The following is a 27,748-nucleotide window of genomic DNA, read 5'->3' as shown; positions in this document are numbered from 1 at the left end:
GCAGTGTAACAAGCTCCTCGTGGATACAGAGCGCATTCCAGGCGCTCCTGCTCTCCGACTCCAGGGCATCGACCTCCCCGGGACCAGCAGTAGTTGGACCCCTCGAGTGCAGAGACCCCCGCCCGGGAGTCGCACACCATGCCCCCTCTCAGTGTAACGAGCGCCTTGTGGATACAGAGCGCATTCCAGGCGCTCCTGCTCTCCGACTCCAGGGCATCGACCTCCCCGGGACCAGCAGGAGTCGGACCCCTCGAGTGCAGAGACCCCCTCCTCCCAGCCCGGGAGCCGCACACCATGCCCCCTCGCAGTGTAACGAGCGCCTCGTGGATTTGATATATGTTTCAAATTCTAAACTGGCAAATTGTGGCCTGTTGTCTGACACTACTATTTCTGAACATCCCTCCCTCTGGAAAATTCCTTCACAAAATGCCACGACTTTGCAGGATTTAATATCTCTAACAAATGCTAGTTCTGGCCACTTGGAGTAATAGTCAACTAAGACTAAAGCAAACGTGCTGTCAGGACCCAAACTTTCAAATGGTCAATTGCAACCCTTTCCCATTGTTTATCAGGGAACTTCACTGGAGTTATGGTTGTTTCTAACACTTTCCGCATTTTGTCACTTTATACACATGGTTTGCAGTTCTGAACATACCGCTCAATCTGCGTGTCCATGTCTGGCCACCAGAAGTCATTGTAGGCCTTCCTTTTCATTGCAGAAAATCCGCTGTATCCTTGTTGTAACAACTCTAAAAGCTATGGTGCATGGTGATCAGTATAACCAACCTGTCACATTTCCTGACAATGTCATCCACCACTGAAAATTCATCCCACCCAGGCACGTATTCATTCAGCCTTTCATTTTCTTCCGGAGTCAAACTTTTCAGATTGTGTAACTTGTCAATAAGTAATGTTATTATAGCATCATTGCCAACCTCCCTTATCTATTCATCCTTCCATATAGCTCCCTTGCAAGTGGGGCCTACTCGCACTACCACCCAATCATCTTCTTTACAACTGAAATCACTGTCTAGAGGCAAACCAGAAGAGCAATCCACGTTCACATTCCTGTGACCCGGTACGTATTTGATCTTGAATGAATATTCCTGCAATCTGTATGACTACTGTGCTATGTGAGGCATGGCTCTTCCAGCGCCCTTGGTGGTAAAATAATCAATTGGTGGCCAATGATCAGTTCATAGTTCGGATTGAGTTCCTCATACAAACATTCTGTAGTACTGCACCCCCCACCAACACGTGAGGGTCTTCTTTTCGAAATAGAATATGAACTTTCCGCACCCTTTAACACGCGTGAATAAAAAATCCACAACTCTCTCACTGCTCTTATGTTCTTGCATATTTATTTATTTAAGTGTTTAAGAACCACCTTCAAACCATAGCAACTGGCATCCATAACCACAATGGACATGCTCGCCGGATCAAAAGGCACCAACACATCGGCTTCCACAATTGCTGTTTTTATGGCATTGAATGCTCGCTGATACTGTTCTATCCACTCATATCATGTCCCTTTTTTTAAACAGATATGCAATACATGTTCCTTGTTTGAGAAATGCTCTACAGATTTGTAGTAATACTCCCCAAGACCGACATTGATGCAATCTCAATCGCCTCAATGAACTTCATGTTGGGTTTGATACTTTGGCAGATAAAGTATGACCTAAATACCCCACTTCTTTCCTCCAGAATTAGTATGTACTTAATTCCACAGTCAATCGGCCCCCTCCAACCTCTCCAACATTTTTCTGACAACCAAATCATGATGATCTTTAGCTTCATCCCACACCAAAACATCATCTTGAAACACCATGGATAGACCATGCAACACCTTTTGCATGACCCTCTGAAACACTGTGAATACCGATGCCAATCCGAAAGGCATACATCTGAACTGATACGCTCCTTCTGGGGAAATAAATTAAGTGATTCTCGGTGTCATTGAACCTGATAGTAGGTGGTGGAAAGATCAAGTGTGGTGAAATATTTTGCATTCATTTCGTTCATCAGCATCTCACTAATCGTGGGAAGGGGATGTCTATCAACCCAGATGTTTTCATTCACATCACGAAGATCTACACACATGCAAATCTTCTTACTAGATTCTTTTCGCGAACACAATCAGAATTGGCCATTCAGGCTATATGATTCCATTACTGCATAAACTATTCAGTTTCTCAGATAATTATTCACGTAAGGCCAAAGGAACACCTCTCACCTTATGCACCATTGGCACAGCCCCATCTTTAAGGGCAATATCATGTTCAAACATGTTTCAACCTTTGGGAAAACAATCTAGAATATTCATTTTCCACTTCTAGTAGAGCACTCAGCAGCACCTGTTCAGGATGGTTGGGGTCCAACACAATTCCCAGCGATCGCTGCTCTCTTCTCCCCAACAAGGTCTTTCCCCTTTCCACCACATATACCTTTCCCCGAGCATTCCTTCCTTTGTACACTAGCTCAGCTTCAAAGTAACCTAGTACCGGTAGCTTGACCTCACAACACCTTTGTGGTCGCCAGGTGTCAATCCACTTGGCTTGTTCATGCTCCTCCACATTCCATGACACCATACAACACCAATGCCTGTATGTTTTTGCTGTGATTGTCCTCGTCATTATCCTCTTCTTTCTCATTCTCACTGAGTCTCTCTCTGCATACCCTGGAAAAATGACCTTTCTGCTTATATTTATAACGAGCATTAACAGCAGGACCTGCACGAGACTTTGGCCAAATGACATGTGCTCTCTTATCTATAACTTATTTTTTTCTTGACCCTTCCCTTTGTGGTTTTGTTAGTTTTTTCTCCTTTTTGTTTGTTCCTTTTCTACCCACCTTTCTGTACCGGATTCACATTTTCTTCGTCTGATCTATTTTTGTCTTTATTATTATTCAATTCTTTCAAATCCAGGAGATGTTCTCAATGTGGCGTGCTACCAATATAGTTTTTTCCAGTAGAGGATCCTTCATTTGCAGTACTTTTTCTTGGACCTTAAGGTTACTAGTCCTATTTATCAATTGGTCCCTTATTTCTTCTTGCAAATCCCTAAACTTACATGAAACGGACAACATTCTCAACACGGCCACATATTGCTCTATTGTTTCGCCCGGTTGTTGAGCCTGTGAAACAGATGTATGACGTTCAACCACTATGCTCAACTTCTTACCATAATTTTCCTCCAGTGCCTTCATAGCCAGCACATATTTATCTTCAAGACCTTCCTCCACATCTGATCAATCTCGCTGAGAGCCATAGGTAAAGTTTTAAGAACCTTTGACACAGAGACTGTTTCAACATGGCATGCTTTCTTTTTGCTGCAAAGACATCCCCTCCTGTGGTGATCAATCAATCAGGGGTTTATAAAACAACACTACTCACCCAAGAGGGTCTCGAGGCACTGGGGTGTCAGGGCGGGGAGGGCTGAGATCTGCTGGTCCTTCTGGGTGGTGAGGATCATTCAGAGAGTCAGGTCTTGAGGTCCTTCTTGAATTGGGTCTGCGACGCGGATTGCCAGAGGTGGCGGGGCAAGGGCTTTCAGGTTATGGGGGTGAGGTAGGAGAAGGAACTTCCTCCAGTTATGGTCTTAGGGATCCTGGGGACAGAGGCTAGGGCATTATTGGTTGAACGGAGGTGTCTGGCAGGGATGAGGAATGAGAAGCAGTGGTTCAAGTATACTGGTCCTGTGTTGTGGAGAGCTTTGTAGACATGTGTGAGGATCTTGAAGGCGATTGTTGACTGGGAGCCAATGGACTTGTCGGAGGTGTTGTGTGATGTGGCTGCGGCGGGTGATGACGAGGATCAGACTGGAGGCGGTGTTTTGAACATTCTGTAGTTTCTTGATCTATTTCTGGGTGACACCGGCATAGAGTGCTTTGCCATAGTAGAGTCTGCTGGTGATGAGTGTGTGGGTGACAGTCTTTCTGGATTCTGTGGGGATCCATTTGAATGTCTTTTGAAGCAGGCAGAGTGTGTAGAAGCAGGCTGAGGAAACTGCATTGTTTTGGCAGTTCATTGAGAGTGCCGAGTCCAGTATGAATAACAAGCAGCACACAGTACCCACACCACAATTACTCGATACGTATTTTGAAGTGTAAGAAACCAATTTATTGTCGCTTCCCTAGACCACATTACTTTGTGTTCATTATTTTATACCTTTTTCAAGTTTTCCAAAAATTCATAGCAGAAAAAGACAATGAATTCAAATATTTACAAGACTAGTTAAACTTTCTACAAACATTAAAAGACAAACATTATTTAGACATTAGAAAACATTGTGACATCAAGCATTCACAACAAAATTACAAAAAAATGATAATGGTTTTCTTCACAAACAACAATTATTATAAACGACAAATGAGAGAAACTAGAGTTGGGAGGAAAAATATAAGCAACTCAAATACTTATAAGTTTTTTTGAATACTGGACCAGCCGGTCCTAGTATTTTTTAACAATGATGGTTTTTAACTCCCAAACAACACTGCCAACGCGTTTCTAGACCAGGCGTAAGGTCACTAGTCTGTCATCAGGGCTGTATTTATCTTGTATCAATTTTGTTCAGAGGAGACAAGTGTGGCAGGATATAGTCAGACAAGAGTCCCTTGCTCACTGCACCACCAGGATTCAAGCAAGCCGGGCCGACGACGGCTGAAATGCCAGAAACCGGTCCCCGGAAGCTTGTCTCCTTTCCGGTGAAGAATTGGCTTGGTAGTTTGGTCTGCCCTGTTCCCATAAGGCACTGGGTCAGACTAATTTGCATATAGCCAGGTTCTGAACTGGGGTGATGCAGTGAGCTAAATAACGGTGATGGATCAAGCCCTGATCTCTTGACTGGGTAAGAGTGGTCTGCTTAATTCAGACACTCTGTTCATCACCACCCCCTTTTTTGAATCGTATGTATCTTGTATCAATTTTGTTCAGAGGAGGACTTCAAGAGGGGTCTTTTGAAGGTCTTCTTGATAAATATCGTGGCCAAACTGGGATGCCTTATTCTTTGGGTACTGCCGTATTACGGTGGGATCAATTTTGGAGGCGTAACCATCGAGGTTGAATCTTCCTTCGTTTTCTTTTTTCAAGGAAAAAGGAGCATCACTATCACCATCCTGCTGCTTTAGCCACTGCTCGATACTGACGGGGTCTTCTTTCTCTCAATAAAGATGCTTGTTACTTATATAGGGTCTAGCCCCCACCATGTAAAGGACCTAACCTCTGTTGTTCACAGAGTCCAGTATGAAGCCACGGTTGCATGCTTGGTCGGTAGGGGTGGGGTGGGGGGGGAGTCCCAGAGCGGCTTGCCACCAGGAGTCGTCCCAGGCTGAGGGGGTGGGACCCTAATATGAGTACTTCGTTGTTGTCCGACTTGAGCTTGAGGCAGCTGTCTTTCATCTAAAGGTGACGATGGCCTAGATTCCGCTGTTGAAGTTTGTTCTGGCGGTTGTGGGTTCGTTGGTGAGGGAAAGTATCAGCTGGGTGTCGTCAGCATCGGAGACTAAGTGGATTCCGTGGCTTTTGATGATGTCTGCAAGGGAGGCCATGTAGATATTGAAGAGTGTGGGGCTCAGGGATTAATCCTGGGTCACTTTGCAGCTGATCTCTGTAGATTCTGAGAGGAACTGCGGTAGTCTAACTCGCTGTGTCAGGCCAGTGAGGAAGGAGTGGATCGAGTCCAGTGCCCTGCCACGGATGTCACTGCAGGTAAGAGTGAAGAGTGAAACTGGTTTTGTCTCCCTACTGATATATGCGACTCTGCAGCGACAACCACACCTGCCTTGATTCGCCTAAGAGTTTCTGTCGAATGGAGGATTGGGTGTATTTCTCAGAAGACTGTCTCTGGGCTGTCCACGTACTGCCTTTTCATTATCCGTAATTGTGCTTCCCTGGTGTTGCAATGGTACCTTTGTTGTGCTGCATGTATTGTTCTGTTACCCCCTCCCGCACCCGTCTGTCTAGAATCTAACCGTAGTGTGAGCTTGATCGGATAGAACTCTGGCTAATATTTTCATACTTATTTTGCGAGGGTCCTCAGAGAAGAGAAGGATAAAGTAATCCAGCTGTGCGTGAGAACACTTTGTGCGCATCCGAATAGTAAGTGTAGCCCTGTGTATTGGGGTGGTATAGCTGCCATGCATCATTCAATGCGAAATTTTCCGGGAAGCTGCCCTGATGCGTTGTGTGGGTCAGGTTGTGGTCGCCATATTCGATGGGTCACGGGCTGGGTCAGTCAACTCATTAAGTTCACCTCCCAAACAACTAGCAACCTGGAGTGAGCTGCATCAGCACCATGCATCTAGCTGTTTTAAGCACTGCCACTATTTTGATTTTGTTGAGGAGCTCATGCATGTTCCAGGTCATTAGCTGGATCCGACCCTGATCGTGAGGAGGAGGTCTCTGGATAGTCAGGTGGTAACCATGGGTGGGAGGCTATTACCAAATGTGCATCATAAGGCTGTGGCAGTGTGTCGCTGGAACATGTACCGAAGGGATTAAAGTGTATGAGTACCCACCCCAATACTTCGGGACAGTGAAGTATCTGTTGCAGGGAATATTAGGGCCAACTGGTCATTTGAACCTGAAACCCGTCCCTACTCCCCAACTCCCATCAATAGACCCATCGAAAACAACCCATGAACAAATAAAACAAAAGTCTGCCTATCGGGCCAAGCACTTCCCACCACTCCTAGGTAAAAAAAAAAAAAGTGGCAAGCCTGGCAGTCTGCAAAGGCATGTGTTTGAGCTGACTCCCAAACAGCTATGGGTCGTCAATGTCTCGGGGACCATCCAACCCTTCGAAGCTACAGTCTCTTATTCCTCCGGCTCCTGCGTGAGAGCTGAGACAAGGGTCCTGGGCAACCGTCTGGCACAGATTGGTCCAAGTTGTCTGTGTCCAGTCGTCTCCAATCGGGGTCTTTTGTGATCCAGTGCCAATGCTCTTTCCGGTTTGTCAAAGAAAATAGTCTTACCAGTGAAGATGATTTTATGGAGTGCTGAAAGAGGAGCATATAGTGCACATGCATGGCCCATAGCTTCTGTTTCACAGTAAGGAAGGAAAGGTGCTACTGTTGTACATGTATTGTATAGTCCGGGAGCAACATGATCTTCAGGGAGTCGTGGGAAAGGTCCCCCTTCTTACATGCTTCCCAGAAGATCACATCCCTATCCACAAAGTTAAGGATGTGTGCTATTATGGGTCTCCGAAGCGGGGCCCTGGCGATGGCTCGGGTGCCAAGGGCCTGTGGGTCCTTTCCAGCAGGAAGCAGGAGGATAGATCATCTGTCGGTACCCAAGAGCCCACCCACTGGAAGATTAAGTCCATAGGGTTAGGGCCTTCCATACCCTCTGGGAACCCCACAAGGTGGATATTGTTTCGCCAGAAGCACCCCTCACTCTGACTTTGAGCACCTGGACTGCTCTTTGAAGTTGCAAGGCATATTCCTTCAGTGTGTGGACCGTGTCCTCCGTTTCAGGGTGCGACCTTCTGCCTCCATGACTCTGTCTACTGTATTCCGCAAGTCTTGATGAAGTAGGGAGAGGTCAATTCTGAGTTCACAAATCTTCCCTCTCCAAGAACAGTCTATAGTCCTAAATATATAGCTTTAAGTATAGTGATTGCTGAGTCTGGAGGGGTGCCCTCTGGGTGGTCACGGCCATCCGACTGCCCCTCCTCTGGGTCCTGTGTGGGCTTCATGAATTTGGGTATGTGGCTCTCACCAGGGGGTGGTGGCGCGGGTTGTCTTTCACCATATCCATAGTTCACTAGGCTGCTATGTGAGCCGTTTATCGAGCCTATTAGTGCGGAAGCAGTACATCCTGTGGGGTAGTTCAAGCATCAGTGCTCGGGACAGGGTGGGCCCTCCAGGTTGCTAAGAGTGCCAACCTCCTTGGATGTCTTGGGCAGTCCCCTTCCTGGCAAAGCACCCCGAATATGACCGCTGCAGTGGTAAGGGGCAATTGAGGATGTTTACCTGTCTGGCCGGCACACCCCAGCCCTCACTGCCGCTTGCAGAGCCCTGTAGTTTGCCGTGTCCCCGCAGCATTTGCACCTGTCTGGGCCTCTTTACTGACGGTCTGCCACCAGATGAGGACAGGTTATGGGTGGGACTGCAAGTGGAGCCTAAAAATGTGTGTCCGCCATCTTTGCCGTCCAAGCCACACCCCACACAAGTTACAAAGTAGGTTATGAACTTTACGGTTTTGACATCTATATTGAAATGTTTCTTTGAAGAATTCACAAACCTGCAGCACTATGATCATGCCAAATTACAGTAAAATAACATTTATAACTTTAGAGATGTAAAAGTTGCACACAGCCATGAAGGCGATACTAAAGCATCCCTGATATAGCATGTTGTAAAAAAGAAAATATAATAAAACATACACACTATTCTGTGGCAATGCTCTAATCGATTGCCATAATGTGCACTAGTACAGATAAAGAGTACCCTCACTTTTTAGCAGATGATTAGTACTGAGGATTGCTAAAACAATACACTGCCCTTCAGCAACAGCCTGCAAGTACTAGACTGAAGAAGGTGCTGGCTGGCTAGGTTACTGTCTGTGGCTGACAAAGAGTAGGCCCCTGTGCACCCATCACCTGCTCAAGGCAGCCAATGTGTGCCCTGGAACACCAGATGCAAATAGAGCGATGGCCAGGAACTGGCAAACCGCAGATACGTTATCGCTAGTGCACCCATGCTGTGGAGCATGGCTACTTCTTAGACTTGTGTCTCACGTGAACTGGCCATCATGGTAAATCACATTTTGCTAGGAACAATATGTTTAATGTTAAACCATTGTACGTTCATGTTCTTTGTGCATTTCTCTTTAGTTCAAGTAACAAGACATAGATTGGCAGTATAGTACACCGAGTGAAGTATTGGGTGCTTAAAACGGTTGCGGGGTGTCTTTTAATGAGGGACTCTCTCTCAAAGGGCCTTCCTCGCACAATGCCAGGATGACCCTCCTGATACGCACAGTGGTGAGACCATGTCTTTCATTCTATACTGGTTTCAGTTTACTTGTTACTTTGTTTCTTATTTGTTTCCTAGGGACACAAGGGGTGGGATTAGGGACAGGTTCTCTACATATTGCGTGGGATCACAGTCACTCTATTTGAGTAGGAAAGCCCTCACACACCGACCTAGTCAGTGTCATGCTTCATCATCGGGCCCCACCGAAGAGACCGAGTGTCTCTTCGGTGTGCTGCGACGCCAGAAAGACTGCGGAGCTGGTTGTGTGGGGAGGAAGTGTTGTGAAGGTTCTCAAATTAAAAGTGACTAATAGGGTATCAAAAAAACTTTAATAAGTGATCCCTAAGACACGAGTAAGTGGTAATATGTGTCTGAATTTAAAAGCCAAGGTTATTAGGATCTAATTTAAATTCAGCTAAATACCACAAATTTGTTAAAATCAGTCAACATGTTTCTGCCTTTGTGGTATGTATTCACCATGGCATTCTTCAGGACTATAACCCCGGCGGTATGGACACTCTAATAGTCCACCCTAACCTGGGGACGTGAAAGTGAAAAGGAAAAGTGAAAAAAGTGCTTAAAAATGGGAGAGCAATTTGCTCAATCCAAAAAACCCCAAAATTCGGGGTGTATCAGCACCTGTAGGGAAAGATAAACAAACAAACATATAAAGACATACATACAATTAGTATATGCCAGCGTAGACTTATCGTAGTGCTCCTAAGATGGTGGCAAACCTTTGTGTGCACACAGTAAAAACTAACTTTAGCACCATCCAAGTAGCCCTTAGGGGATGATTATATTTGCTAAGAGGTGAAGTGCTAGAGGTGGTTTAAAAACTACTATTGTAGTGAAAGGGATAAAAACGCGATGTGAATTCTCCATGAGAAGGGATCAATATGACCAAATGGTCAGTGACCCCCACAAGATGGTAAAAGATGGAGAACATCTCACTTTAAAATAGGGCGCTACTTGCACCATGGGTCTCGGGAGGGGGGTTGGAGCGCGATTGGCACATCCTAAGAAAAAGTACAGAGTCGAAATGTCAGCATAACCCATACAACACACAGGCACTTAGCTTTGTTAGTTGTGGTGATCGTTCCGCTGTAGATGTAAACTCACGCCCTCAGCGCTCACAGCCCGCTTTCAAACCTATTGCAACCCTCTAGACCGGACCCCGACGATGGAGAGCGGGGCCGGTGAATGGGTATAAGAGCGCTTTGTTTACGCGCTCGATTCCGGGTTTGGGCGTGCCTCGCTACTCTCGCGATGGGCGTGTCTTAGCGAGAGCGAGGCTTGAAGCGCACACGCCCACTGGACGGAAGGCGTGTTGCTGATCGGATCGAGGCTTGGAGCAGCGAGCCTATCATTGCGCTAGGCCTAAGGGGGGGTGTGTGAGCATGCTCAAGGTTGACATGGCAACCAGGGGAGCTATGTCTTTTGGAACAGGGAGCGAGGGATTAACAGTTTCGATTGGCAAGTGTTTAGTTGATAATCAGTAACTTTACAGATTAATTGGATTTTTTAAACCAATGGGTTTAACAAAAATCGTGAAGGACACTGTGGGAGCACATAATTGGCTCAAGAAAGAAAGAGAGTTATGATTTTGTGCACTTGAATTGAACTGTGGACTTAGATGCAGAAGCACACAGATTTTGAATAAACTGTTTCTAAAGTTTCTGAGCGGATCAGTTTTGTGTGAAATAAGACAGCCAGGTGGAGCAAAAGAGTTCATGTCAGGACTGTATTCCAAGGGATATCGTCGTTGAGCCCATTTACATTTGTCCCCAGACGATAAACCCAACGCTGTTCCTTTTCGAACAGTCTATTTTGTACATTCCTTGTACCATCAATTGCTTCAATGACAGTCCATGTCATGTCATTGGTGGTATGATTCTTTTCAAGGAAATGGCGGCTCAGCTTGGTGGTTACTTTCTTGCACCTTACGTTACTTCGGTGTTCGCATATCCTTTGTTTCACTTTTCTGGTAGTCATGCCGACATACCGAAGGTTGCAAGAACATGTGATCAAATAGACCACATTGCATGAGTTGCAGTTCGTATGGGCCCGTTGCGTCCATACTTTTCCTTCTTCCAATGTCAAGGTTTTTGTGGGTTGTGTTAAATGACAAACACTACAATCCGAGCAGGGATAGTGCCCGGTGATTTTTGGGAGTCCCCACAATGTTGTTACTGATGGTGTAATATTTGGTGGATCCTCTTTCGGGCGTGTATGGACCAGCGTATCTTTAAGGCTGCGTCCCTTTTTAAAGGAAAAAAGTGGTTTTTCCCAATCCTTTTTAAAGGTTTTTATAATGCTCCAATGTTTATTTATACTCTTTTTCATGGTGTTAGAGAGGCTGCTGAATGTCGTGACACAGGTAAGTGGGATCTGATCTGAGTTGTTAGTTCTTTCTTCAAGGAGAGCTTCCCTTGGCTGATTTTTCGCTCTTTTAAAACCCTTGTTTAGTGTGGAGTTTGGATAGCCTCTGTATTTCAGTTTTTCGGTCAAATCAGCTGATTGAAGTTTGAAGTCTGTGGTTGTGCTGCAGTTCCTCCGCAGCCTGAGAAATTGCCCGTAAGGTAAATTTTCTTTCAACGGGCGCGGGTGAAAGCTGTTAAATTGCAGTAGATTATTTTTAGCAGTAGGTTTATTGTGGGTCTTTGTAGCCAGTGTCGTACCGTTGATTGAGATAACCACATCTAAGAATACGATTTCTTTTTTGCTTGTGGTGTTGGTAAATCTCAGGTTCGGGTCTAGGGTATTAATCCAAGAGAGAAAACCTTGCAAGCCATTATCACTACCCTTCCAAATGAGTAGGATATCGTCAATGTAGCGTTTCCACAAAAGCATTGACGAAGAAAGGTTAGCGGTTGGTGGTAGGATATGTTTGGCTTCAAAATCTGCCACATACAGCCCCGCCACGCTCGGCGCGAAGGTACTGCCCATGGATGTCCCAGAGCATTGTAGGTACAGTTTGTTTTTAAATGAGAAAAAGTTTTCTTTTAGTGCTAGGGTGGCACAGTCGATGATGAATTTCTTTGGGGTCCGGAATTCCCAGTCGGTTGAATCAAGGGCCTTTTTAAGGACCTCGATTGTGTCATCCTGCGGAATACTAGTATAGAGGCTTTCCACATCTAGTGTTACAAGGGTAATAGAATTTTCAGGAAAGTTTATTTCTGTCAGCAGTCGTAGCAGGCTCTTGGTATCCTTCAGGTAAGTCGGTGTGGACTGGACTAAAGGTTTTAAAAAATAATCACAAAATTGTGAAAGTGGTTCCAAAAGTGACCCTATGCCTGAGACGATTGGGCGTCCAGGTGGAGGGAGTTTGTTCTTATGCATTTTTGGCAGAGTGTAGAAGTAGGGTATTACGCTACTTGTATTGATCAAAAATGCGGCTTCATTCTTGGAGATCTGGTCTTGGTCCTCTGCTTGTTTCACCATAGAGCTAATTCTTTTGGCAAGATCTGGGGTTGGATCCACTGCCAGTGGCGTATAATTTCTGACGTCACTGAGTAGATCCTTGCAGGTGGTCTCATACGTGGTTGTGTTTTGGATGACGATGCCTCCGCCCTTGTCCGCGGGTTTAATTGTTATGGAGGTGTCGTTTTTTAGTTGGTGTAATGCCTCAAATTCAGCGGTACTGAAATTCCCGAATGTTTTCGGGTTCTCGCAATGTTCTAGGTCCTTAAATACCGCTTGCTCAAAAGCCGTGATGGCTGCCGGTATTGTGTGTGAGGGTGGAATGAAGGTGGAGTTAGGTCTTAGACCTGTGTCACCTTTCCTCATTGATTCTAGTGGGTCTATTTTGCCATCAAAAAAAGCCTTCAATTTCAACTTGCGAAAGAACCCTGCTAATTCGCAGTGCATTTTGAATTTATCGGGTTTGGCTGTGGGGACAAAACCCAGCCCTTTCTCCAAAACTTTTATCTCCACAGGAGTGAGGACTCTAGTGGATAGGTTCGTCACTAGACTTAGACTCCGCTCGGACCCGGCTGCTGGTTGCTCCGGGTGTGGTTCGCTACTGGGTCTTCTTCCTGCCAGGTTACTCTGGTGTTCCCTCTCCTCTTGCCTCGGCCTCTCCGGCCGCTCTCTAAAAAAGGCTGTCTATACTGTTGTTGGTAGTTGGCCGGGGGCATAAAGCCTGGGTTCCAGCCCATAAAGGGAAAAGGTGGCTGGTGGAAAGCATATGGGTTGGCACCCATCCCCATTTGTGGGGGGTACCAATGTTGGTGATTGCTTTGATTTCCATGTCCACTTCTGTTTGTTCTGTTACCACGATTGCCCCTTCTTTTGTTTTGTTTGAAGGAGTTGTTACTAGACCCACTACTATTCGATGAGTCATCATCTGAGTAGTCTGGGTTGCTGGCATTACGTGCTGGAGGGGTGAATGAGGCTGCAGAGTAAGGATATACTTTCTCCATTTCAAATTTCTTTTGGTCTTTTTGGAGTTTTGTCACCTTTGATTGCATTAGGTTATCCTTGTATTCGCTCATCTCCTTGTTAAGTTCATCTAATCGTTTTTTATAGCCGGTGATAGTGGCTTTAAAGTGAGTCTCGGTTTCCCTGATTTCTATCATGATGGATTCCGAGAGTCTTAAGGCTGTTTTAATTATCAGGACCATCCAATCGCGTGTGCAGTGCCATGCGATTGCGGCCCAGTCCTTCCTGAAGGCAGCATCATTCAGAAAGATGCGAGGGGCATTGGTCACCAAAAGTCCTTTCGGTGCTGTGTTGGTTGTTAAATAACCCTTCATGATTGTGCCATGAAGGACAGTGCGGATGTGCTCTTTCTTTTTTTCTGACAAACTGTCCCATTCAGCGGTGTTTGCTATCGCCTGTGATATGTGAGGGTCCGCAAAGACTGCGGCATCTGACATCAACTCCTCGATTTCTGCCTCAGAGTATGTCAAACCCAGGTTCGCCATAGTGAGATGTTAGTTAAAAGACCAAGCAACAAAGGAGGCTCTTGTTGTCTTGCTCACAGTAAAAGAAAGCTCTCACAGCTGTGCGCTGCTATAATATGTAACAACAAAGAGAGAGGTAGGGAGATTCAAAAGACACTCTCTTAATCCCCGGAGATTTACCAACACCACAAGCAAAAAAGAAATCGTATTCTTAGATGTGGTTATCTCAATCAACGGTACGACACTGGCTACAAAGACCCACAATAAACCTACTGCTAAAAATAATCTACTGCAATTTAACAGCTTTCACCCGCGCCCGTTGAAAGAAAATTTACCTTACGGGCAATTTCTCAGGCTGCGGAGGAACTGCAGCACAACCACAGACTTCAAACTTCAATCAGCTGATTTGACCGAAAAACTGAAATACAGAGGCTATCCAAACTCCACACTAAACAAGGGTTTTAAAAGAGCGAAAAATCAGCCAAGGGAAGCTCTCCTTGAAGAAAGAACTAACAACTCAGATCAGATCCCACTTACCTGTGTCACGACATTCAGCAGCCTCTCTAACACCATGAAAAAGAGTATAAATAAACATTGGAGCATTATAAAAACCTTTAAAAAGGATTGGGAAAAACCACTTTTTTCCTTTAAAAAGGGACGCAGCCTTAAAGATACGCTGGTCCATACACGCCCGAAAGAGGATCCACCAAATATTACACCATCAGTAACAACATTGTGGGGACTCCCAAAAATCACCGGGCACTATCCCTGCTCGGATTGTAGTGTTTGTCATTTAACACAACCCACAAAAACCTTGACATTGGAAGAAGGAAAAGTATGGACGCAACGGGCCCATACGAACTGCAACTCATGCAATGTGGTCTATTTGATCACATGTTCTTGCAACCTTCGGTATGTCGGCATGACTACCAGAAAAGTGAAACAAAGGATATGCGAACACCGAAGTAACGTAAGGTGCAAGAAAGTAACCACCAAGCTGAGCCGCCATTTCCTTGAAAAGAATCATACCACCAATGACATGACATGGACTGTCATTGAAGCAATTGATGGTACAAGGAATGTACAAAATAGACTGTTCGAAAAGGAACAGCGTTGGGTTTATCGTCTGGGGACAAATGTAAATGGGCTCAACGACGATATCCCTTGGAATACAGTCCTGACATGAACTCTTTTGCTCCACCTGGCTGTCTTATTTCACACAAAACTGATCCGCTCAGAAACTTTAGAAACAGTTTATTCAAAATCTGTGTGCTTCTGCATCTAAGTCCACAGTTCAATTCAAGTGCACAAAATCATAACTCTCTTTCTTTCTTGAGCCAATTATGTGCTCCCACAGTGTCCTTCACGATTTTTGTTAAACCCATTGGTTTAAAAAATCCAATTAATCTGTAAAGTTACTGATTATCAACTAAACACTTGCCAATCGAAACTGTTAATCCCTCGCTCCCTGTTCCAAAAGACATAGCTCCCCTGGTTGCCATGTCAACCTTGAGCATGCTCACACACCCCCCCTTAGGCCTAGCGCAATGATAGGCTCGCTGCTCCAAGCCTCGATCCGATCAGCAACACGCCTTCCGTCCAGTGGGCGTGTGCGCTTCAAGCCTCGCTCTCGCTAAGACACGCCCATCGCGAGAGTAGCGAGGCACGCCCAAACCCGGAATCGAGCGCGTAAACAAAGCGCTCTTATACCCATTCACCGGCCCCGCTCTCCATCGTCGGGGTCCGGTCTAGAGGGTTGCAATAGGTTTGAAAGCGGGCTGTGAGCGCTGAGGGCGTGAGTTTACATCTACAGCGGAACGATCACCACAACTAACAAAGCTAAGTGCCTGTGTGTTGTATGGGTTATGCTGACATTTCGACTCTGTACTTTTTCTTAGGATGTGCCAATCGCGCTCCAACCCCCCTCCCGAGACCCATGGTGCAAGTAGCGCCCTATTTTAAAGTGAGATGTTCTCCATCTTTTACCATCTTGTGGGGGTCACTGACCATTTGGTCATATTGATCCCTTCTCATGGAGAATTCACATCGCGTTTTTATCCCTTTCACTACAATAGTAGTTTTTAAACCACCTCTAGCACTTCACCTCTTAGCAAATATAATCATCCCCTAAGGGCTACTTGGATGGTGCTAAAGTTAGTTTTTACTGTGTGCACACAAAGGTTTGCCACCATCTTAGGAGCACTACGATAAGTCTACGCTGGCATATACTAATTGTATGTATGTCTTTATATGTTTGTTTGTTTATCTTTCCCTACAGGTGCTGATACACCCCGAATTTTGGGGTTTTTTGGATTGAGCAAATTGCTCTCCCATTTTTAAGCACTTTTTTCACTTTTCCTTTTCACTTTCACGTCCCCAGGTTAGGGTGGACTATTAGAGTGTCCATACCGCCGGGGTTATAGTCCTGAAGAATGCCATGGTGAATACATACCACAAAGGCAGAAACATGTTGACTGATTTTAACAAATTTGTGGTATTTAGCTGAATTTAAATTAGATCCTAATAACCTTGGCTTTTAAATTCAGACACATATTACCACTTACTCGTGTCTTAGGGATCACTTATTAAAGTTTTTTTGATACCCTATTAGTCACTTTTAATTTGAGAACCTTCACAACACTTCCTCCCCACACAACCAGCTCCGCAGTCTTTCTGGCGTCGCAGCACACCGAAGAGACACTCGGTCTCTTCGGTGGGGCCCGATGATGAAGCATGACACTGACTAGGTCGGTGTGTGAGGGCTTTCCTACTCAAATAGAGTGACTGTGATCCCACTCAACTAGAGTGACTGTGATCATCAATATCTTGCTTATCTTTTTTGCTCCACGTCTCTGGCAGCCGTGAGCTTGACCAGTTGAGACCTCTCTTATTTTGTTGTTGGATATATAACCGGGGATTAAGAGAGTGTCTTTTGAATCTCCCTACCTCTCTCTTTGTTGTTACATCTCTACATATTGCCCCATTCCACTTCCTAGCTGCCACTATTTACGTCCAGTATGGGCAAGATTCTCCTACACCAACCAACCTTCCACAACCTCCCTGCCAGCAGACACCATGAGGTTGAAACGCCCTATTTCTCACAAAGGTACAGTTTGTCTAATAGGTTTTTTAAGTGGCTAAACTCACCCAACAAGAAGGCCATCATTTGGCAGTACTTATTGTAGGGCAGGAACTATATTATTGCTTTGCAAGAAACACACCTCCCAGAAAAATGATGAAAGCGGATTTCAGGCTAAACACTAATCTGCTGCACAAAACACTATGGCAGTTTTAACCACAGACCAACAAAACAAAATAGAGAGGAGGTACATTATGGACACAGGAAAACTACACGGTTCTCTGACCACGATTGTCATACTCTACGTTCGCTATACTTGGCAAGAGAGATTCTGACAGAAATTCTTGGACAACTTTGCAGGCAAAGGGTGGTCTGAATCTCATTGGAGACTTTAGTCTAGTGTGGAACACTTTGATGAATAGATGTAGAAGGCTCACACCCCACCTCTTCTTCTTCTTCGTGTTTTTTTTTTAAACTAAGTGGAACCAAAAAACTCTGGGACCACAAGATGTTTCTAGGGAACTCTTGGGGGACAGGAATGAATTTTCCCACCGCCCTTACAAATACGCTTCTGCGGACTATTAGAAGATATTTATCATATATGTTAGGACGTCCTCTTTAGCGGACCCTTCTGGGAAGAAATCTTAGCAGCTATGAAGGAGATACTGGGAAAGCCTATTCCAGATCATTTTACTTTTGTACTCTTGGGCCTACAATCACGCCTTTTGTAATACCAATCTAAGTCAGATAGCACACTCTTGTGGAACTGTGTGGGAGCAGCAGAACTCTTCTTGGCTTTCTAAAAGACCAGGAAAGCACCTCCCTTGATTGCACTGTGAGTCCTTAGACTGTGGAATGGGATGACAATGGAAAGGCTAACCCAGGTTCTGTGCGATTTGTACAAGAATTTCGAAATTGTGTGGCGCTCTCTGCTCTCTTATCTTTCACTGGGCACCCCTACACTAATCCTATCCATAATACTTGAAGACTCTTCACCTATTCTCATATTGATGACTGAAAGCAACTTTTGATAGCAAAATCAACCTATTTTGTGTGTGAATACTAATAGTGACACTTTGTGGACCTGGTTGTAGCAAGTGGCTAAATCAACAGAGAAATACATGTATACCTTAACCAATGCAGATGAGAACTTAGGGGAGATAGATTTGGAAGGGGAAGAGGATGGAACAAGTGGGACCATTGCTGACCCCTTTCATAACATCTATGTATACCTCTCTATCTGTTCTGATACAAATGTGTTGATGAATGTCCTCTTTATGCAATATATTCAATACACAAAGAGTTAGAAATGGCATTGCAAAGTTATGTGTGATTGGCACGAGTTCCCTTCTTAATAAATTGTGTAATGGTCCTGCAAGGAGAGAAAGAGGGTGTGTAACATCATCATCTGCATGTAGATCTTTTTCTCTGATATTTCTCCTTTTTTCTTGTAACAGGGTATACAATATGGCCTCCGATTTGGATATCCTACACTTCCGATTTGAACAGCAGGGGAATGGTGTGTTGCACAAGATGAATCTTCTTCGTGAACAGAACTTGTTTTGCGATGTGTCAATCCATATAAATGATGCAGAATTTCATGGGCACAAGGTGGTTTTTGCTGCGTGCTCTACATTCATGAGGGACCAGTTTCTGCTCAACCAATCAAAGCAAATGAGAATATCTATTTTACAGAGTGCAGAGATTGGAAGAAAACTGCTTTTGTCCTGTTACACTGGAGTTCTAGAGGTCAGGAGAAAGGAACTTCTGAAATATCTCACGGCAGCAAGTTACCTCCAAATGGTCCATATTGTAGAGAAATGCACTGAAGCGCTGTCAAGATATTTTGACAATGAACAACCGCTATTGAACAGCTCTCGCAGCAGTGAAAAATGTGAATCTTCTGACCACAAACTTGATAATGGAGACCACAGCTTGGAGAAAGATTGTGAGATTATTGAGATTTCAGAGGATAGTCCAGTTGATGCAAAAATTGATATGGAACCAGGCACAGAAGATTGTCCGCAAACTGTTGTTAAAAGTCCATGTTCTGACAAGCGTGAAATAAAAGATTCTGAAGTACCCACAGTTGAAGTGGATTATAAGGATAGTGAGATTTGTGAGTTTCAAATGGGATCCACGGGTAACAATACTGATGCTTCCGATAGAGGTCGTTTTTCGCAACCGAGCAACTCATCTAACTCAAACTTGTATTATGCAGAAACGCAGCACTCTTTTATCAATTCTACGGTCGAGAGCCGATTGCCTGAAATAGCAGTAGGCCCATTCCAGGTCTTTTCTCAAGAAAACCAGGAGAGTGGGCCCAATGCAAGCATGTTCCATGGCTTGCAGTGCATGGAGGAAGGCCCTGGTCAATGGCGGCACCAGTGCCCTAAGTGTCCTCGGGGGTTTTTGAGCCTTGAGAACTATATCCGGCATTTAAAGATGCATAAACTATTTCTCTGCTTGGAGTGTGGCAAGACATTTACCCAGAAGAAAAATCTCAACAGGCACATCCGTGGGCACATGGGGATCCGACCCTTCCAGTGCGCGGTGTGCATGAAGACTTTCACTGCCAAAAGCACCCTGCAGGACCACATGAACATTCACAGCGGAGACCGGCCTTATAAGTGTAATTGCTGTGACATGGATTTCAAACACAAATCTGCTCTGAAAAAACATTTGAATTCAGTCCATGCAAGGGGCAACAACGACAAATCAAACTCTGACACCATTACCAAGATTACGATAGACTACGATGAATAGAATTTAGTTTTAAACCTAAGGACTATATTTTAGGATGAACATAGTCAAATCTGAATTTTGAAGCAACTTGTGTTCAGACTGATATGCTATTTTAAGATCTAACCATGTTGTTCGGCTGTCCCACCTTTGAATCTTAACTCATTTTATAAGACACAGGGGGTGCTTTTCCTGCAAGTGTTTTCACACCAGCAAATCCCCTGCATGAAAATCACAGGAGCCAAATAATTACTATAGAATGAAGATTTTCTCCATGCTTATTTTTAGTACGTAACTACCCCTACTACACATTTATGTAACGGTTCCACCCCAGTATCAGAAGCTTTATTCTGAAAGACCTGTTTTAATGAATTGTTGTCTTTTTTCAGATGTTTAGCACATTCAAGTGCTTTTTGCCAACAGGAATTCATCTTAACATTCCTTGGATTGTGCTAGTTTTCTAATGTTTATAATATGGTGGGGATTTCTGCACATTTGTTTGCAAATGTAAATCTTGAAATTTTTATTTTTGTGTGATCTCCAATGCCTTTGTTATCAGACCGATAATGTGTCTGTATATGTAATTCTTATAAAAGCACTTTCGAGATAGTAGTAAATGGGCAGTAGGCAGTGTAAACATTGTGAATTGTGAGCCCAGTGTAGTGTTACATTGCTGCAAAATGTGTATTTTGTGCAAATGTAAGAAAATGTTTATTATGGTCGATGCCACTATCTAATTGGGTGATTTATGCAGAGCTTCACACTGGATCTGCTGTCAGGACCAAAATATTGATAACAGAATACCATTACCTCCCAAACATTACCTTGGCAAAATTTCCTCTACAACACACTAAGTAATTTGCCATAATATTATACACCATTACCATATCAAAGTTTTAAATTAATGACGTATTTGTTGCTACGTTATTTTAATTTAATTTCATGCAATTAAATATCATTTAATTACATTAAATGCACTTGAAATAATATATCTTTTTAAATACCCTTGTTTTAGAGTAGGGATTAAGGTTTGGGTAATAGATTTAAAGTAATGTTTGTCTCTATTTTATTGATTACATTTTTCATTCTATTGATCACATTAAATGCTAAACATTGCCTATCGCTTAAATTTAATTAAAAAAAATAATTGATTTTAAATGAGAATAATTACACATTTTATTGAAAAGAGACATTGAAGGGTTGTGGGCAAGAAAATTAAGTTACATTTTCTATATAATAAGAATAAATTAAAGCTGATCAATTACAAATGCTTACATGTCTACTACAGCGTAGAGCTAGATTTAAGGCTGCAGTAGGGATTGAGTAAGGGTACATTATTTAAGGTGATTAACACCAAGTTATTACTACAATAACCTGATATGACAGTCAAGTAATCTTTATTGTATGTTTAATCAAAATAAATACAATGTAGATAAAACATTATGCATAAACTCCATAAAACCGTAAAAGGGCAGTTAAAAGAGAAAAACTCATTTTGTATAAGTACTGGGTGGGGAGCTAAGATCAAAGTGTAATAGCTGCACCCAAGAAATAGACAAGGGCTCATCAATGTCTTTAAAAGAAAATAAACAGCAAGACAACATGAATCTGCGAGTTTTTAGTCACTAAAAGCAGTTCATAATATGAAGACCAGGTATCCCAGACAAAGCGATCCGGCCCATTCTTTAGGGGATAGCGTCCTCTAATCTAAGATTCATGATTTTGGTGTATATTCCGGATTTAGCTAAGTCTACTGGCTCCGTCATGCTGAACACCAAATGTAATGCTTGTTGCAAGTTCCGGTGCCATGAGCGGAAAACAGTAGTTTTAACAGTCTGCGGCAAAAAGGATTTGCCTTAAGCAGCCATTCCGTAGTGCACTCGACATATAGGAGTGTGGTCGAGGAAATCTAATTGTGCACTAGAATACAACCGCTCCATGGCTCGCAGAGTTTCGAGTTTCTAAATGTTTTCATATCATTTTCCTTGGGTAATCTTCTAGATTGTTTTTCAGGGCATATTTGAGCATGGCACACAAGCGCTGCGGCCATTTAAAACCTTTTGATCAATTTAGAAGGTATCAATTGCAAGTTGTGAGTGTTGTGACCACGGGTTCTCACTGTGGCTGAAAATGGGCTCGATGGCTGCTATCATTGTGTTGGGCAACACCTTGATTATCCTGTGGTAGTAGCTTACAAATGAGACCATGCTTGCCCATATTTGAGCCACCAGACCAAATTCCTGCCTTCTCAGGCAGTTTCATAAAAACAGAGTAAAGCTATTAGGCACATGCTGATTTGCATATGGCTGGGTTCAAACTGGAATGGAATGGGGAGCAAAAAAACGATGGATTTAGGCCCACATATCTGTACTGGGATGAAAGTATTGCGATGTTCTGCTTTCTGTCTATCAATTTTCCTTTTTGCATTTGTCACCCCGAGTAGGGCGGGTATACACCTGGGTCCCGTTCTCTCCATGCCACTGGAGTCAAGCTATCCTGGCTGTTGAGTGGTGAACCCCTGAAACTGGTTCTAGGATGCTAGTTTCCAGACTAGGGAGGACCTGGCCTGGCAGTTTGGGCTGGACTGTTCCCATTGGTTGCAGGGTCAAGACTGATTTCCATATGGCTGGGTTCAAATTGGAATGACATGAAGAGCAAAAAAACAATGGATTTTGGCCCAGATCTCTGTACTGGGCTGAACGTATGACATTGTTCTGCATTCTGTCCGTCAATTGTTCTTTTTAAATACTTTATATGCCTTGAACTGGTATTTGTCCAAGATGCGTACTAGCTGACCCAGGTAAGCCTCGTGTCCATATGTAATCATTGGGAGCAGAGTGGCTGCCAGGACCCATCTTATTGGAACAGTGGATGGGCTTTACAAATAATTCTTTATTTTATTCAGAGTGATGATGACTGCTTCAGCTTTTGCAATGGTATGTCTCAGTTGCTTATTATGTCCACCTTCAGTGGTGATCCACACACATCCACATAGTTGTAGGAATCAGATTTTTCTATTTGTATCTCCTCTAGGCTCCACCTATAGGTTGTATTTTTGAGTGGTGGCCAAAGGTGAGTATTTTGTTCTTAGAACTATTTGCTGCCATTTTATTAGCCAAGTTGTAGTAGTGTAGTGCATTGAAAGCTCTCTGGAGAACGGTTCTCGAGTGGTCGAGAAGGATGATGTCGTTGGCATATTTGCATTATAGGAATCTTGGTACTCCCTGTCTTCTGAGGACTGTGGTTAGCGTGTTTAAGCGCTACTCTCATGTCGGCAGTATAGAGATTAAATAAAAGGGGTGCAAACACACAGCCCACCTTGAGTCAGTTGTTAGTCTTGATCTTCCTCGAGGCGGACTTAGGTGTTAACTCTAACCCAGGTGGAGGTATATAAAGATGAAGTTTCTAAAAGTAAAATGCTTGGTATAACCCATCCTTTTAGGTTTTTCAATAAAATGCTCCTGTCAACCCAAAGATGCAGAGTAGTCCAGGAAATAGGAAAAGAGTGGGAGTTGCTTCTTACTCTTTGCCTTGTGAGACAGGTAGGAAAGGGCCACAATGTCCAACGTTGAAGAGTTTGCTCTGAAACCTGATTGCGTAATGGGATGAGTTTGTTGGATAGATGCGTAGGCTTTCAGAGCGATCAGGAGGTAGTTGGATGGTTCTGCACTCCCATCCTTCTCATAAATGGGATTTCAAAATAGATAACCTCCAGCTTTCTGGAATCTGCACAGTCAATTTGCAGGTTTGGAAAAGGGGGAAGCAATATAGCGGACCATAGCTCAAGATCCCCTTTAAAGACCGCTACAGGTATCCCATTTGGGTCCGGACCCCTGAGACTCTAATCTTTTGCAGAGTTCTGGAGATGTCTGACCCCAATATTGGAGATTCCTGGTACCCTGTTTAAGGGTGCTTGATTTGTGGCGCGATTCCACTTCTGGCGCATTTGTGGCAGCATATAAATTTTGGGCATGGGCAATCCACTTGAATTCAGGGACAGTGTTCAGTCTTGTTTTTGGGGGACAAGTTTTTTTCTTTAAATACCTCCACAGACCCCCCTGTCATGGTTGGCTCATCAGCAAGTACACATGCAGCCATTCTTCCTCTGTTAGCTCGCACTTGACTGCCGTTTGTGCTGTTTATTGAAGGCTTGCAGTCTTATTAACAAGTCGGCTATAGCCGTGGCTCTACTTTCTGTTGGGAAATTGTTTTGGAGCCAATTTGCTTCCAGTGATGTAGAAGTTGGTTACTTCCCGTAGAGTTTAAAAAAAATGTTTTTTATATATTTTTATTTTATTTTGCTTCAAATATCAACATTGCCAAAAACTGCTGCAACAACAGTGACTTAGACCACCTTCAACCAACTGGTGATTCCCACATCCGGTGAGCGTCTGAGAAAAACAAATGAAGGCACAGGCAAAGTTACGTACAGGATTATAGGTATTCTTTACGGTTAGCCCGCCTCTTACAACCCACACCTAACTCCCCCTACCTGGGTCCAGCAAGGTATTATTGGGCCGAGCTGCAGAAGATTGGGTGTCCCCGCTGCTCAGATTCTAACCATAGTGTCTCAGCCAACTACCCCATATTTTCTTGAACATTTTGGGGTAGCCTCTACTTTACTTCCCGTAGAGTTGTGTTTTTTGGTTCAGCCTTGACAGATCATAAGACTGAGTTGGGATCTCCTGATGTGTATTAGTATTGGCCCCTTTCCCAGGTCCTCTAATTATTGCCCGGAGGGCATACAGGGTTCTTCCCGTTCATTTGTGTATCCTCAACTCAGTGTCTTCCTTGCGGGTGGAATTCCCAGGGACATGGGGAACACACTGTCTGGAATTACATTTGCTGGTTGTGCCTGTACTTGGTGCTGCTTTTGTAGTACTAGTTCTCGTTCTTTATTTACTTTGTTCTGGGCTTTTTATATCCTTTTTTTAGATCTCTTTGATAGGGTTCTACTCCATGGGTTGGTCCCCTGAATTGGTCCACTGAGCTTGACACTGCCGGAGGGAGATGGGTTCCGCACTACTCCGGTGTTTACTGGCTTTATAGTTGATGAGATAACCACGGAAGGCATTTGAGTAGGTGCTATTAGGTTTGCACTTGATTGATTGGTGGTCGATGACTGAGAGGGCAGCGTCTGCTGGTGGGCCCAGGTTGCACCTCTGAGAAGCTATATTTTATGTTGTGCTTGATTCACTAACGGAGGGCACAGTACACTGACTAAGGTCACTGGCGTAACCTGATAGCCAAATGGCTGGGCTGCGTTTTGTGAGTGGCTGGGGGTAGAGTCCGAACTAGCCACTAGTGCCGTAGTGTATGGTGCGGATTGTAAACTGGTAACATTTGGGACCACAAGGTGATTGAGGCAGTCGGAGGTTCAGGGGTGCAACGAGCACCTGGGTTGATCGGCCCTAGTAAAACATGTTTCCAGTCCGCCATCATAGTTGATAGGACATCCAGAAGAGTGCTTAATTTTTCTACTATTCGATGACAAGAACAGGTGCTGACCCTTTCACAGGTTTTGTTGTGTTCCAATAATATCTTTTCGTAGGGCTCTGAAAACCTTCCTGTTTTAAATGTTCCTTGCTTTTACTGTTCTGCTTTTTTGTTACTGGACTTAGTGTTGTGTTGTGTTTTCCTTTCCCTGCGCCAGGACGCTCCTTCGCTGGAGCAGCTGTGCGCATTAAAATGCAAATAACATAACATAACATAACAAGTGGATGCTTGGACATAGGGCATCTAATTTATGTTTTAGCCTGGTTGTGGACATGGCTAGTGTGTTTGTCAGGTCCAGCTGAAGTTCCAGTGTGTCTGATTGCCAGGTGAGAGCAGGTATTGTGGCAGACAGAGTGGAATTAATAGAGGCCAATAAGTTCCCCTGATCAGTGTTGATGTGGAGGGAAGAATGGCCTGTTCCGTACCATTAGTTAGTTGCTCCGTCTGGTTGATATTCTGGTCGAGGGGAGACCAGTGATTGTTCAATATAGAAATTTGAGTGTAGTTACCAGAATTTATCTAAGAAGTAACTGCGCCTTGTTGAGTGCTAGTACCACAGTGACTGTCGCTATTGAAAACATCCAGCCAGTCATGTGTATTCCCTTCCAGAAGCAAATTGTCCTCCGTCGGGTACGATGTTAGTGCCTGCATCCTGTTGGTGTCAGAGGAGTTCCTTGGGCTAGTTCCTTTACTTGAGTCTCCAAAGAAACACTAAAAGTACAAAGGCTTCGTTTGAGGGCTGGAGCCGAATGATGGTTTCTAGAGATGTTTGTATCATCGTGTGATACATTTCCAGCAATAGCATTGTGTTGTGAGCATATCCCCTTGGTTGGATAATCTTGGGTCGCATTCAATTCATACGCTTAGTAAGCTGTCAGATGATAGTTCAGTAATGGAGATGTCCCTTCACAAGGTGAATATATCAAACCTAGGCATTTAAAAACAACATTAAGGGAACCAGGGTTGCAAAAAGAGAACAATTAAGACAAAATCTATTAAAAAGCTGTATTATCTTTAATTAGACATACATATAATAAAAAACAAAATTCATATTAAACAGAATACAATTATAAACAATTAATTACAAAAAATCATATACAATTTATCGGAATATTCAATTAAAATCAAAAAGTGGCAATCATTAGTATCTGTCCTAGGAATAGTATGCATTTTCTCCAGGGGGTCCTTGTTATTTGCACATGATGTCCCTTCACAAGACAGGGCGCAAAAAGATCCAGCAACACTGCCCTACATGGCTAGCCCCTATGGGTGAAACCAGAATTAAGTGCTCTCGGTATGCAGGGAGCGCCTGAGACGCTTAGGCTACGTAAGCAGACGGAACCACAATTTCAAGTTGGGAACTCCTGCCACTCCGAAAATAAAGTATTCAATTGTTTTTGCTTGCAGGGCGGGTGTTTGCTGCCAGTGTTACTTTGGGTTGATTTGGGTGCCGTTGCACTGGGACTCAATGTAGGCTTGGACTTCTTCAGGTGGACTCCGGATCGCAGCCCTTTTATGGTAAGATACTCACTTGTGAGGCGCTTGGGGCTGTCTGGGTCAACTGAACGGTTGCTGAGGATGAGGTTTGAACTAGGACTGGGCCAGCTCCAAGTTTTCTTAACGTTGGGCCCTTCTTTTTTGCCATTGTGCTTAAACATCTGCAGAGGAAGAGCTTATATGTTAATTTCCAACCAAACGAGAACGGATTGTAAGATCCGACTTGTTTCCCTTGCATGAGTTGGGGCCCTAAGCTTGGTCTTGAGGATGCTGGTGACAACCAATTTGGCCCTCGGAGCGGGGTCACACAGCTGCCTTGTGTGTGTGGACCTTGCTTCTTGAGCCTCCCATTGAATGAAGAGGAATGTCTTTTGGCCAGATACCTAGGCTAAAATAAAAAATATTGTTTGGTTGCCAAAAGAAAATATTGTCATAGCAGTTTTTGTGACATGAGAGAACTACTTTGTGTGTGGATATGCTCCTTGTGACAGGGAGGAATGTGATTATTCTCAGTGAAATTGGATAGTGGCTGAAGTGGGCACACCCATTATCTCATGCTGTATGTTATGGTAGATGGAAGAAAAATGTTAATGACAGACTCAGACCAGTAGATGAAGAGGGCTGGCCGAAAACCTGTATAAATAAGTATACTATACACATAATAGTAGTGAAATCAAAAGTTCTTGGCTAATGCCCAACCTAATAACAGTGCAATAAGGAACGTCCTCAAGTCACGGCCGCTTACCCCTTTCCCTCAGTTAAATAATGTTGGGGCATATTATCAAGGGATTTATCTCCGCTTTTTTGGCTTTAAAAGCCAAGAAAGCGGAGATAAAATTATCTCCCTATCAGCAACAGGGTGCTAACACGCAAATTCGCATGTTAGCACCCTTTTTCTCTACACTTCCCCTTGCATCTCTAATGAGATGCAAAGGGGGCGTCCCAGAGAAAAATAATAGGAGAAATGTTAAGCGACATTTCTCCTATTATCAAGGATTTCGCTAACCCTGTTAGTGATAAAAAAAGCAGCGCTAACCGCGGTTAG

General features: G+C 43.9%; 1 protein-coding gene across 1 annotated transcript in view; it reads left to right on the top strand.

Moving 5' to 3' along the window:
• Positions 1 to 20,277, top strand: part of ZBTB6 (zinc finger and BTB domain containing 6) — a 41,331-nt gene extending 21,054 nt beyond the window's left edge. The window contains exon 2 of the mRNA XM_086948375.1: positions 18,426 to 20,277. Coding sequence (XP_086804501.1) covers positions 18,436 to 19,734 — 1,299 coding nt within the window. The 5' untranslated portion in view covers positions 18,426 to 18,435 and the 3' untranslated portion in view covers positions 19,735 to 20,277. The remainder of the gene's footprint in view (positions 1 to 18,425) is intronic.
• Positions 20,278 to 27,748: the final 7,471 nt, after the last annotated feature.

Source organism: Lissotriton vulgaris, unplaced genomic scaffold (assembly GCF_964263255.1).
Source record: "Lissotriton vulgaris unplaced genomic scaffold, aLisVul1.2 SCAFFOLD_2524, whole genome shotgun sequence".
Classification (NCBI taxonomy): Eukaryota; Metazoa; Chordata; class Amphibia; order Caudata; family Salamandridae; genus Lissotriton; species Lissotriton vulgaris.
Note: the sequence above shows the minus strand (reverse complement) of the source record. Positions and strands in the feature narration are given on the sequence as shown.